The sequence below is a fragment of the Pogoniulus pusillus genome, chromosome 11 (genome assembly GCF_015220805.1).
Source record: "Pogoniulus pusillus isolate bPogPus1 chromosome 11, bPogPus1.pri, whole genome shotgun sequence".
Taxonomy (NCBI): domain Eukaryota; kingdom Metazoa; phylum Chordata; class Aves; order Piciformes; family Lybiidae; genus Pogoniulus; species Pogoniulus pusillus.
Genome location: NC_087274.1, coordinates 9,093,246 through 9,107,323, shown reverse-complemented (window position 1 = coordinate 9,107,323; position 14,078 = coordinate 9,093,246). Strand labels below are relative to the sequence as shown.

The 14,078-nt window shown below is 47.8% G+C and overlaps 1 protein-coding gene across 1 annotated transcript in view; it reads right to left on the bottom strand.

The window, feature by feature from the left end:
• Window positions 1-14,078, bottom strand: part of SEPTIN9 (septin 9) — a 145,684-nt gene that overhangs the window by 105,362 nt on the left and 26,244 nt on the right. The window contains exon 2 of the mRNA XM_064150894.1: window positions 11,271-11,327. Within this exon, the coding sequence (XP_064006964.1) occupies window positions 11,271-11,327 (57 nt within the window). The remainder of the gene's footprint in view (window positions 1-11,270; window positions 11,328-14,078) is intronic.

Here is a 14,078-nt window from a genome sequence, read left to right as displayed (position 1 = left end):
GATCACAAAGCACTCCAGCCACTGCTGCAGGTGGCACATTATGGGGATGAGCGTTCTCCACACTCCTTGGTTTCCAAGAACCTCACCAGGTACCTGTTTAAATGAGTACTTGGTGGTCTGCAGATTGAATAAGTCTAAATAAAGAAAGGTGATACATAGAGCATTCTCTAATCCTACTGTTAAAAGGACTGGGGAGAGAAGTTGGGCACATCTAGGTTCAGTAAGTCCCCTGTCTCCCCACAGGACTGTCTCCTGGTTTTTAGCAAAGCCACAAGGAGAGAGAAGTAGTGGGAGCAGCTTTTAGGAAACCAAGGCTATCTGCCACGAAGATAAACCCGATTTCCATTTGCAAACAAGCAGCTGAAACAAAGCAGGAGCCTTGCTCCACCCCCTCTCACAGAGGTTGGCACAGGGGTGCACAATTTCCCCTCACCCCCACCTCGCTAGGCCTCAAACATTACCAGGGGTGGCAGCCAGCAGGAAGCACATGCCAGGTGCAGAGAAAGCAAGGAAGAAATCTTAAGAAAGCAACCCAAACCCTGCTTCAGGCACGGTTTCACTTTTTATCTCTCTCACACCTTTCCCTGGCTAGCCAGCAACGCCAAGCCCTCTGCTAAGCAATAAACTGCTTGTGCCAAGACAGGCAGATAAGCAGGGAAGGTGTGCTGCAAGAAGACAGCTCACCTGCTCACCTCCACCCATGGACAAGTCACAGAGCCCAGGACATCAGCAGGCATGCAGGAGGGCTTAGGACTATTGACAGCATCACCAGCCACAGCAGCAGCCACTGCAGTACAGAAGCCTGCAGGTAATTCAGGTAGATCTGTTTGCCATTTCTTGTGTGCCTCTCTGGGTTTGTGCTGTGATTGTATCCCTGTGGAATTTCTTTTCTACCTAGTTCCCACACACAGTCCCACTATCACATCTGCCCACTTCCACCAGGCTCTCAGAAAGCCAGGCAGGTATCACCTTGTAACCCCAGCCCTGCTGCTGAGTGTACTGGAAAGGATGAGCACTGCAAGTCCATGAAGGGATCAGAGGTTCAAGCTGCACTGACAAAGGCACTTGGAAGCAGCCAGAGCAGTCAAAGATGTCTGGAAATTGAGGCAGGAAAAATGGGGATTCAACTGTTTTTTTTCCAAGAGCTCAGCTATCTGCAGCACTGGCAAATTGGGAGGGGAGGACAGTGAGGGAGCACAGTGCAGGGGAGCAGAGCATACCTGGCCCAGACTGCGTTCAGTGAAGCATTTTCACATGAGGAAATACAGGTCCAAACTCAAATGATGTGATCAAGTGCTACTCCACTTGTAGTCCTCTATGCTCTTTTTACCCTTGAGGCTGGACTCAGCCTGCAGATGACAGTACCTGAGCCGCCTTTGGACTGCTTGCTGCTCCAAGGACCTTGTCAGTTGTATTTTATGAGCCTTACATGGTGGTTGAAGGAAAACATAACAAAAACAACCCCAATTCTGGCTAAAATCCTCCTCTTCATTTGGAACAACTCCAAACCCCTAACAATGAGTCTTCCTCTTTCCAAGGGGGTTACTGATCCTCGTAATGTTTGCTGCCCTGCTCTTGCCAGTTATATTTTATTCACCTCTCCATTCTCCACCCTGCATTCCAGCTGGGCCAACACAGAGCTGCCCTGCCCTGGACACAGCTCTTGGCTGCTTCAAGTCTGCTGCCAACTACTATTTGCTCCTCCCTGATTACTTCTAATAAAAAGCTGTATTTTCTCAGCACAAGGGAACACAGATCCTCCCGAGTTATTGCTTTTGTCAAGCCAAAGACCATGCCCAGGACACAGTGTCCATCACCCAGAAACACTATGACAGTTGCAGCAGATTGCTAAAGCCTGTCAGCACATCCCTCCTCCTGTCCCAAGTCCGTGCATGCTCCTTGAGGTGATGCCTACACAAGACTCCCATTGTTCCATCCCACGGAGAGATGTACCTTTAAGAAGAGCTCCTGTTAGGTCTCTTGTCTATGCTGGCTCTCAACCTTTCTGCCTAAAAAGCCTCCAACTGCCGGAAATCCCTTGTATATCCTCCCTGGCTTTCTGCTCACGCTCATGTGCTGAAGTATTAATAGCAGCTTGGCAGTGCAGAGTAAAGGCAAGACAGGAGGAACTGGACACACACCCTCCTGGGAGGGCGTAGGGAGTCTCAGATAAATATTAACTCTTCCACAATCCTCTGATTATTGTTTTCCTTTCCAGACTCCTCCCTACACCTGTCTTGCAACTCTCAACACTCACTCTTGTCCAACCACCACTTGAGTCCCCCTAGCAGGGGAACTACTCTATACCTGAAGGCCTGTGGTCATCCTGCTCAGAGCAGCTGCTGGGGGAAAGCAGGGTTCTCAATGGTATCATTTTGTTATTTGCCCTTCTTTTGAACACCAACCACTTACTCTGCACTTCCTGCCTCCTGAACAGGTCACTGCAACAGCTCCTGTCTGGCAGAAGGAGCTGTCAGCAGCAAAGTCTTCAAGAGATGTTGTCTGGGTGTGATGCAGCTAGAAGACATCATCATGACTTACTAGGCCTAAATCCCTATTGCTGAAGAAAGGCCAATCCACTGAAGGAGAGATGCTCTGGAATTGGGCTTACAGATCCTATTTTCACCCAAGGCAGTAGAATCATCCATACCTCACACATCTCTGAACATCACAACATGGTTTTTGGCCAAGAATTTTAATCACAAAAAAATAAGCCAAGGAGGGACTGCTCAGTCAAGAATGCCTCTTGCTACTGGTGCTGTCTTTGGACCTCACACATTGCTTTCAGGGCTACCTAAATATCAGCAGAGCGGCTGCATGCTTTGCACATCAGCCCTGAACATCTGCGGTGCTTCATCCACCAACCCAAGTCCCACAGCTGCCCTGCAACAAATCATCTCTGCAACAAAGGGCATGAAAAGCTGCTCCCATCTCTTTTGCAGCCCTAGACACAAGATAAAATATAGCAAGGAGTAATTCAGTGCTCACTGCCCAAGGTACAATTAAGGCTTTAGTAACACTGGCCACTGCTGGATGCGCTGGCCTTGGAGCTCAGAGGATGCCTGTGGTGGGCAGTCAGAGGCTGGAGAATTTGCCTCTGCCCACGTGATGAGGGACATCAGACTTTGAGGGAAGAGGGAAAGTTGAGCATGCCAACGGCCCAAAAGCAATTTGCAAACTGACATTTCAGCAACAAAAAGAATGATGAAAAACACCAGGGAGAAAAGCAAAGGCATTGAGCTGAGAGAAATGTGGCTGAGGTAACCAGCACTGCAGAGCTTGCTCAGGCTGACCAGGGCACAGCACACCAGCACTCCTTCCTGCTTTGGCTTTTTGGGCACCTTTTCCTAAGGGAAGGATGACAGATGCTGCACTCCCTCCACGCATTTTCACCCTGCTCTACCAACACCCATTGACACTTTGGCTGGAAGTGTGTCCTTTCATTCCCCTGCTCCAGAGGGCTTCTCCCTACTTGCTCCATCAGCTCCTGCACAGGCATTTTGGGTCAGCACATTCCATTGTGGCCATGCTCTTCATGGAACACGACTAGGGCTAGCAGGGATGATAACAAATATATTTCTCTCTCCCAAGTCACCGTGCTTTCCTCTGGAGGATCGGTTGTATTTTTTGCTTCCATTCTTCAAAATGGGGGGAAACAAATGAGACAAATTCCACTGCCATTCCCCTTTCCTGATCTCCCATCTCTCCTCTGCTGTAGCTGATGTGAGGTTCCCTTGAAAGGGCATTAGAAGCTTAATCCAGAGACATCTGGTGTCAAGGTGATAAATAACCTTGCTTGAGCATTACTGCTCCTGTCCTGGAGGAGCTGCACTACACACCTGTACACCCTCCTTCCTTGGAGGAAAACTAAGGGCCTCATTAACATTCACCAACAAACCCATATCCCACTACAGTAAGCAGGATGGTTCTCTTAAAATGCAGTCAGCAGCTAAAGCCTCCAAACACTACAGACATCAAATCTCAGGTCATTCCTGAACTACTAATTTACACTATCTCTGTCTCCAGTATCATAGAATCATAGATTTGTTTCACTTGGAAGAGACCTCTAAGATCATTAAGTCCAACTGACAACCTAACACCACCATGGCCATTAAACCATGTTCAAAAAACATACAGATAGTGGTGCTCTGGGACATCTCCAGGGATGATGACTCCAGCACTTCCCTAGGCAGCCTGTTTCAATGCCTGACCACTCTTTCTGGAAAGAAACTTCTCCTCATGTCCAACTTAAACCTCCCCTGGTGCAACTTGAGGCGATTTTCTCTGACTTGATACTAAGGAGAAGAAACCAATCCCCACCTCACTACAACTTCCCTTTATGGAGGTTTAGGGGGCAATGAGGTCTCCTCTGAGCCTCTCCAGACTAAAACAACCCCAGGCCCCTCAGCCACTCCTCACAAGACCTGTTTTCATACACAGTTCCAGGTGCTGTATAAAGCAACCATCAAGAGACCTACCTGCTCACCAGCTATGTACTACTGAAGAGCCCTTTGGGACTAAAAGAGACTATGCATAAGACTGAAGAGCCCTTAAGGACTAAGAGAGACTATGCATAGGACTGGAGATGAATCATGGCTATTGTGAAGGAACAAGGATGACAAGCCAGTGCTCAGAACATGCCCTCAATAGCCAACAGACCCAAGGCACCTATCACTATTCCTTAACTTCTCATCTGAGCATATAAGCACACACGGCCCCTCATTCACTGTGAGTAATGCACATCCCTGCTTGAAACACGTGGAGCCCCACAGGACTCTCCCAGGCAGCTTGGAGTCCACGTGTCTGCATTATGCAAGTACCATCCTTCTGCCTCCGTGTGGGAAGCCAAGCACCTGAAGCAGAAGTAGCCTTTGTGCTTTAACTTCTTGTTGCCTGGAGCCGAGATTTCCTGCAAAGCCACAATCGTGGATCCGCACTGCCAGCAGAAGGGACTCTCCAGGCTAGATGGTGACCAAGCTTCACCCTTTGCTACTTTGCCCTTGTGATGAGAAAGACCAAGAGGACACATGTGAAACGAGGGCTTGTCACCAGGAAGCCCGAGGGGAGCAAGCGGTGCATGTGCATGGGGGACGCTCTTTGGCACGGAGATCTGCACAGCTGGGGTGGGCAATGTGGTGTTTAAAACAAAGGGGAATAGAGGCTGCCCACGGAAATTCATATGACCTCATCTAGGGACACGTCCAAAGCAATGAGGCTGCAACCACAAGTTTCTATTTAACCCCTGTGCTGCTCCACCAAGGTGAAAGGCATGTCTGTGCTAAAGAAAGAAAATCACCCTGCAAAGAGATGTGCAGCCTCCCATGTTTGTGCCAAAAACACCACCCTGCAAAGAGGTGAAGAGATGTGCAGCCTCCCATGTCTGTGCCAAAAACACCACCCTGCAAAGAGGTGAAGAGATGTGCAGCCTCCCGTGTCTGTGCCAAAAACACCACCCTGCAAAGAGGTGAAGAGATGTGCAGCCTCCCATGTTTGTGCCAAAAACACCACCCTGCAAAGAGGTGAAGAGATGTGCAGCCTCCCGTGTTTGTGCCAAAAACACCACCCTGCAAAGAGGTGAAGAGATGTGCAGCCTCCCGTGTCTGTGCCAAAAACACCACCCTGCAAAGAGGTGAAGAGATGTGCAGCCCTCCCGTGTCTTGTGCCAAAAACACCACCCTGCAAAGAGGTGAAGAGATGTGCAGCCTCCCGTGTCTGTGCCAAAAACACCACCCTGCAAAGAGGTGAAGAGATGTGCAGCCTCCCGTGTCTGTGCCAAAAACACCACCCTGCAAAGAGGTGAAGAGATGTGCAGCCTCACCACTTCCAGCTGGATCTGAAGTGCTGCACCCACAGCCTGGATCCAAGCATGCAACAGGAAGCCAAAACTGGATGCATCAAAGGTTAGAATCACCTGAAGGTCTGGACCAAAGTTTACAGGTGGGGTTCCCAAACTCCATTTGCTGAGATAACCACAGTGACATGTAGAAGGTTGTGCTACAGCAGCGAGGATGGCTGGTCTGAGCTGCAGGAGATGGGTGACTGTTCTGACAGCACTTCCCTGGGGAAAAGCCTCCAAATCCTACTGGTTTTTATAGCACTGTGCTTAGCTTATGTAACACTAATCGTGTACGCTCCAGCAGGGAGCCCCTGGCTTTTGACATCTCCTTTGTTTCCTCTGTTCTGCTTAACCTGCAGTCTTGCATAAACCAATTTCTGAAGTTCCTCTCTTACAGACTCCAGGATAGTCCTCAGGGCAAGACATTAAATTGAGAGATGAAAACATCAAGATCTATTGCCTTATCTACCTTTAACTCTCTGACTGATTTCGGAGCATCCCAAATTAGCAAGCCCTGCTGAAATCCTGTTGACTCTATTGAAGTGATGATGCCAATTTAAGTTCTGCCCACAGCTATGTGTGTTCAGCTCTTCCTCCCACCTGGCCATACATCTTTCCATTTCAGTGTCCTTGGGGAAGGATCCCCAGAATCACAGGCAATGCAAAAGGTGCAGCTTTCAGCTTCTCTGCTGCCCTAGTTCCCTCAACTATAAAACAGGAACATCAATAATTACTAAAGGATGAAGCAGGGAAAAGCAAATAAGACCATTTCTCTGTGGATGGCTTGTTGAAGTGTTCATACAAGACTATATTGGCTCTACTTTTATTAATCTGAGCTACCAGCTCCTGCAGAAGCATCCTGAGTACAGTGGCATCATAGTCGTGGTGTCCTAGAGCTTGTGCCCCTCAAACTCACACTGTGGCAAGAATCTCTGAACCATCTCATCTCCATCTCCAGCCAGTGCTCATCCACCCACTGTGGCTTCCAGCATCCTCTGTCTACCACCATCAGCCTAAAGGCAAGTGGCTCAGGCTGGCACAAAGAGCAAACAGCCTGGCATCAGGCTCCCTCCACTCTATACCCAAGAGAAGTGTTTAGTCAGTGCAAGACAAACTGCCCCAACAAAGGCTTCATGACATCAGTGAGTGCCTCTTTCTAATGCAACCCAGAGTGCTGGCCTTGAGCTGCATGCCTCTCTAAATTATGATCTACTCTTCCAAAAAGCACTGAGACAAGTTGTGGTTGATCCTTGGCCAGCTGCTGATGATGCAAAAGCAGGGCTGCTAGTGCCCTGTCTTTTCTGGATGGAAGAGCTGTGCCTGCCCTGGGCTGCAGCTGGGCCTGGCAGTGTGCCCCTGCTCAGCTCGGGCTGGCTCCAGGCAGCCGTGCAGCCAGACAAAGGCTGAAACAGGAAAGCTGAGGCACCTGCTCCCCTCCTAGCCCTTTGGGACCTCTTATGAACAAAGCACCTGCCACACAAATAGTGCAGATCCAGGAGTAATTCTGCTGCAGCACAACTGGAAGGCACCCTCCTCCCTGAGGTCACCTACACAGAACAAATATGCTGGCTTAGCTAAATCAGTAAACCTCCTTTTTCTGAACCCCCCTGCATTAGCTCCACCAGAGAAGTTCCTTCCTCTTAGTGAAAAGTGAATTGTAGGCTGGAAACAAATCAAAGTGCAGAGCACAGCTGGCTGCCCAAGAGGAACACGATGCCCATTTCTTCCACTCCAGCTGCTTAGGGGCTGTTTTCTGCCTGCCTGAGGAACACATCACTGCTCCCAATGGCAAATGGCAGCAAGTATTGCTTGCTTTCAAATCCATCAGGTATAGTTGTAGGAAAAGAAACTGGGAAGTAATTCCCTTGATGTGCCCTTCTTAGCTCTGTAAGAGTACTGCCCTAAGATACCCTCATCAGGCAATGGTAGCATTTTAGGGGCTGCAACTCTGAACTCTGATGGAACCTTTTATAAGAGGCTTCTTTCCACTCCTCTTTCTCTGCCTGTGTTTAATTCACAGTGAACAGAGCCTCCAAACCACTCACAAAACTCAACCTTACAGGCATGGTCCACCATGCCAAACACCGAACACCTTCCTTGTCCTTTCAGTTTTTGAGCTGAGGTCCTCCCAGGCTCCATTATCAGGCTGCCCTCCACGATGGTGGTGTTCCTATCCATGGTGAGCCACAGCCCCAAGCCAGCCCATCATGGAGTTGCAGGGAGTGAAGACTAATATGAGGAGCAGTGGTGCAGGAAGAGGGAACCAGCAGTGAGCCCAGGACTGAATGGGCCTTGGTTAGGTACAGCTCAGCACCTCCAGGGTGCTGGATATCAGAAGTTGCTTCTGTACCAATAATCTTGGCATCTCTTTATCTAGCCAGAGCCCAATTACAATTGTGACATACTTAAACACTGTCTTGGTGTCTCCCCCTTCCCAGGACATTCATCAGGTATGCATGATATCAGCTCCACTTTTGCAGCCAAATAAAAAGAAACAGAAAGAACAGGATTCACATCCTCCTAAGCAAAGCTTCCTTTAAGAAATGATGGTTCCCTATAATCCCACAGGAGTATGGATTCCCCCAAGAAGTTTATTCTTCCCACTCATTTAAAACTGAGGGCTCTCAGACACTTTCTAATAGCCTCCAGCTCTCTCCATTGCCCAGCCCAGCAGTGTCCTACCTCACTGACTTACATGGGACTATGCAGCAGGTCTGCACAAAAAAAAACCCCACAGCTTCAAAGTCCTGGAACTGCTGTTCACTCAGCAGTGCTAACTGCCAGTGTCATACAATCACTTTCAAAGGGACAAGCAAAATTAAGAGGAGTCACAGTAAAAGATTTCCAAGAGGTTGACATCAGACCTGTAGGCTCTCACCATCAAGGGAGTACGTGGTGTGTGGGTGACTGTGTAGCTGTCGAGATCCAAGAGCTGGTGGCTATGGAACTGCATGTCATCCTTTTCTTTGTTTAGGGTGGCAAAAAGCCCAAAGCTACTCCCCTTCTGCAATGCTTCAGTTGCAACCACTGCTCAGTCATCCCAGCCCTAATTTATCTTTTACAGGAATAAAAGCTTCTGGGTGCAAGGCCAGATGTGCAGAGGGAAAAATTTGGACCCGAAACAAGGGGAAATTGAGCTGCAGTTATATGGAGTCATAAATATTTACTGCAATGTAAACTGGAGCACTGAGCTGTTCATTTGATTTTAACTTGAAAAAAAATATATTACAATTTAAAAGGTCTCTCACCAGAAAAGTAGAAGAGTATATAATTAGAGTCTAAAGAAAACAAGCTTGAACAACTGTGCTGTGTCTTTCAATTTAGATTCTCTACACTCCAGTTACCTTTGGAGCTGAACCAATTCCCTTTTCTGTCTGCAGCCACACATATGTGTATGTATGAGAAAACACACAGTGCCAGGGCTGAGACTGCAACTTTCTGCAGAAGATAAACATGCACTTCAAGTCAGAATTACCAGTGCCTGCACTGGTGGCCTAGTTCTGAAGCATCAGCTTTAAGATGTTGCTCAGTTTTTCTGGGCTGATTGATCATTGCCAGGAAGCTTCCACACCTGGACCAATACCACAGCTCCACACTAAAGCATCACTCTCTATTTTTCATAGAATCACTGAATGCACTGGATTGGAAGGGACCTATAAATGTCATCTAGTCCACCCCCCTGCAGTAGGCAGGGATGTCTTTAACTAGAGTACATAAAGAGCTCAAAGCTCTACCAAACCTGACCTTGAGCATCTCCAGGGATGAGGCCTCCTCCACCACCTCCCTGGGCAACCTGTTTCAGTGTTCCACCATTCTCACAGCAAAGAACTTTTCCTGCCGTTTGGCACTGGTTAGGGGTGCAGTTGCATACTTTGGCCACATTTACATCCTCCCACCGCTACATCAGGGTTGGAGATGGTGACAGTGCACGGCTGAGCTGCTCCAGCTGCAAAGCAGTGTCTCAGCAGCAGGATAGCATCACAGTGTGCCACGTCCCCTGTCACCCTTGTCTTTGCCACGCGTGAATGTGCTTGTCACTGGAGTTTGACAAGGGCCAGGCTGGCAGTGCAACAGCTCCAAGGGCATTTAAGCACACGCTTAATTGGAGGTCTGTGACTAATCCCCATTCCACTTGCGCTGATGCCTTGATACAGCAAAGTGCTGAAGTCACTGCTGCAGGAAGACATCCCAAGGGTGGCTTTCTCCTCCCACCCACACAGAGGACAAAGCTGAAAAGGACTGTTTTGGTAAGTACATCTGGGAGCTGAGGCAGGATATGAGGGCTGGGAGGATGAATTGAAATAGCAAAGTGAGCCTGGAGGGAACAACCATGAGTGACAGAGAGACCAAGGGGACACGAGAGGGTGAAAGCAGGGATAGAGCAGGATGTTGAGGAGGTGAGCAGGGCCCTTCTGGGGACAGGCTGACTGCAGCAAGTAGCACAGGAGACTGTCAGCATTCCAGAAAAACTGAGGTGGCAAAGGCAAGGGGAGGTCACGCATCTCAGAGAAGGAAACATAAAGGAAGATTTCAATTGCAGCAAAGCATTTGATGAGAAGAATAAATATCTGCAATGTGCAAGAGACCAAGACTTCCCACAGAGGGTTAACTGCAGAGCAGCACAGGTTCATCAAAGGGGCTAGCACAGCCAGCAAAAGGGAAGGACCAGAAATGGGCTGTCTCAGCTCCCTTTTGAGTATTTGAGATGAGAACAGTGACACTTTCTACTCACAAGGGGTAACATGGGTCAGGTCACGGCAGGTAAGCACCAAGGACATGTCTCTGTCCCTGAGCAGTTCCAACCCCCATCATTGCACATGCAGGTGAAGTGCACAGGCTCAGGTACTTGCAAGCACCAGTACTTCTGCTACTGCATTCCCAAGGCTGGAAAATACCTTTTTCAAGAAATAAACCCTTCCACCTGCTTCCTTCTGAATCAGAAACAGCTTCAGAAACATGAAGCTGTAATTAAGAGTGTAAATTTAGTCACAAGCAAGTATAATCCATAAATCTCCACATCCAATAAAAAATAATAGCTAAGGAGAGCATGAAAGAGCTGCTAATTACTAAAGCTGTATTTCAACCTCAGGCCATTCCTCCCTTCTGTTGCCCCGTGTTAGACCCCTTGGATTGAGGCAGGGCTTTCTAATTATACTCTCTGGATCCATTATTCAGTAAGTAATTAATATTTAATTTTATATTGCTCTCTCTTTTCATATTCTTTTAAACATATACACACACACATACTGTTGTCTCTCTCCAGCATAGAGACCTCTGCATTTATCAGCAGCCAGCTTTGCCTTTCAAACCATGGCCAGTGGCCAGGAGGCAGGAGATGTAATTTCTGAGAGTTACCTCTTGCATTCACTCCATTTTTAGATATTTTTTTTTATTGGATGAGGAAGTTTCAAAGAGAGAAATTCAAGGAACTTACTTGGACTTGTCTGGTCACTGAGTCTCCGAAGTCTCCCGCTGGAGGTCCGGCTGATTCCTAAAATAAGAAAGAGGAATGAGTGGGCCAAGGGAGTTCATGTGAGCAAGGTATGGGAAGCAATCTCCCCACTATGACTCTGCATCTAGCAAGGCACATTTTCTGTTGGGCATCTGCCATGCACACTCATCTCTGTGATCAAAGGAACGTTCAATGTTATTTCACACAGCAAAACAGCTGAGGAGGGACCCCTACCTTCCCTTGGACATGTTAAACATTCTTATTCAAACATATCAAATCCACAAATGTAATCAGAGTTTCCAGAAACAGAGAGGATTTTTAGGGATAAGCCATATATTGATTAATGCCTCAGCTTCTTTTTTCTTAGCACAATAGTAGCGGACGCAGTAAATGCAGTGAACCATATCATGTGTGATGCTACACCCTGGAAAAAACCCCACATGATGTCCTCATGTAGAATCAACCAGGTTGGAAGAGACCTCCAAGATCATCCAGTCCAACCTATCACCCAGCCCCATCCAATCAACTAGACCATGGCACCAAGTGCCCCATCCACCATTCCTTCTCTTTCTCTGCCCTGCCTGAGGCAGCCTGTGTTGCTGGGGTTGCAGCATGGAGAACCTTCTGTCATTCCCAGTGCTAGGAAGAGATATTCCCTGGGCAGCTGGCTCTCATCTGTCCCAGCACCTGAGATGGTGTTGGTCCTCTGGAGGAAAATCACACAATTGTCAGATCTGGAAGTGGCCTCAAGGATCACTTAGTTCCATCCCTGTGGTCATGGGCAACAAGGAGTTGTTGGTTAGCCTCATCCTGCCCTCAGCCAGCTGCTGGGGCAGCAGGATGGTGTCTCACAAGAGGCAATGGAAGTAAGGAGAGGAAAATGCTTAAGGACAAGCTTAAGCAACAAAAAGTAGAGTATTTCTGGGAGTCATCTCTTTGGTTTCATGTTTTTAAGCACCAGGTAGTCGGGGCTTGAGTGCCATGGTCTAGTTGACTGGATAGGTCTGAGTGATAGGTTGGACTGGATGATCTTGGAGGTCTCTTCCAACCTGGTTGATTCTATGATTCTATGATTCTATTCTATGGCAAGTCTTTTCTTGATATGAGGAGTCCCATAAGGGCTGGCAGCTCCTCAGTCTCTGCTGAGTCCTGTTGGAGGAGCAATAGCTCCAGCATGGCATCCTTTGTCTTGCACATCAGATGCTAGAGCTGTTGAGCTCTAGCCACAGAGACTACTCAGCTCAATACAAACCCTGCCTGAGCACACCAATATTTTGAAACAGGACTATTACCCTGTAAACGAGCATGAAACTCCCAGATTTTGGGGATGATGGTGTTGAGTTGTATTATTTAAACCTCTCTTCTCACCATCTACCAGATCTGTTGGAAAATAAGTAATTAAACCACCACAAAATGAAGCTGCAGAACACCTCTGCACTCTAATTTGTAACATAGGCACAGATTTATAAATCTTGTCAGCTGGGAGAGTGCATCATAGGGGAAAAAACAAGCAAAATATATAAAAGGGAAGAAAAGTTTTATAGCAATGAGCACTGAGATGGAGGAAGCGAAGGGAAAAGAACTGCCTGGCAACTCAACATGGAAAATATGTCTCACACTCAGAGCCCTCTGCTTATATATCTGCATATGTATGTGTATTTTCTCCCTCCCTTTCCTCTTCTAACATAAGAAGCCTCTGTGCCTACAACATTGCGTGGCTAAGCCACAGGGCTGGTCCCAAGGAACCAGCAGTGCTGCCTGACCACAGAGGCACAGGGAGAACCCACAACCAGCATCAACCAGAGCCATCCCCCACAAAGAGCACCACTGGCCAAAGGGCCAAAAATAGAGCCTGGACTGTCCATCCACATGTGTGAATACCCAGCTTGTCTCCTCAAAGAGCTTTACTTGCACTGCACCAGGGCAGACAGCTGTCACACACATCATTCAGTGTGCAGCTTCCATTACCAACAGCAAGAGAAGAGCTGAAGCTCCTGGGAGCTTGTGTACCATAACCAGCATTATATATTTTAAACATGGAGTTTTTTTAAATGTTAAACTCAGTCTCTGAGTCTGTTTTCTTCATTCTTTTCTCCTCTCTAGATTCTCTAGCAAGAATGAAAAGGTATGTTTCCCCTGCTCAGCAGAGTTTTGACCAGCACTTCTTCAAACAAGCTACAAGAGCACTCAAGTCCTGCCTCCACCCCTTGCAGACAAACACCTCTGCTTCATCTGCATGCAGGCAAGGTGCAGTGCTGAAATCTGAGTTTCATAATTGCTCAAAAGCCAGAGAAATACATCCTTTATGGGTGGCACGCTGGAGACGGCAGATACACAGCCATGCTGAGCTAGTTAAATACATCCTTTTATGTTCAAAGAGTTCGTTCAGTCTGTGGCAAAGCAGGATGGAAGAAGAGCGAGGAGCTTACAAGCTTGGACAGGATCACAGATAGGAAATAGGCTTTGTTCCCTGTAGCAACGACTCCAGTGGAAAAACACACAGAGGACTTGGAGCATCCAACGTGGCACAGCCACCAGAGCATCCATGCCCTGGCTGAGCCTGTAGCTTTTATGCAAGCACTTCTGAGGTTTGCTTATCTGCCCTGTCTCACAGCTTTTCTAGGAGCTGCAATTACTCTTCATGCCCTTTTGGGATTGACAAATGCAAAGGTGAGCAAGCAGAATCGATTTGCTTTGCCTTGGAGACAGCTGTTGTTTCAACCACTGTTAACAACATTAGGGATCTATAACGGTGTCATTAATCCCCTTTCAGCAATAGGGAAAATAAGG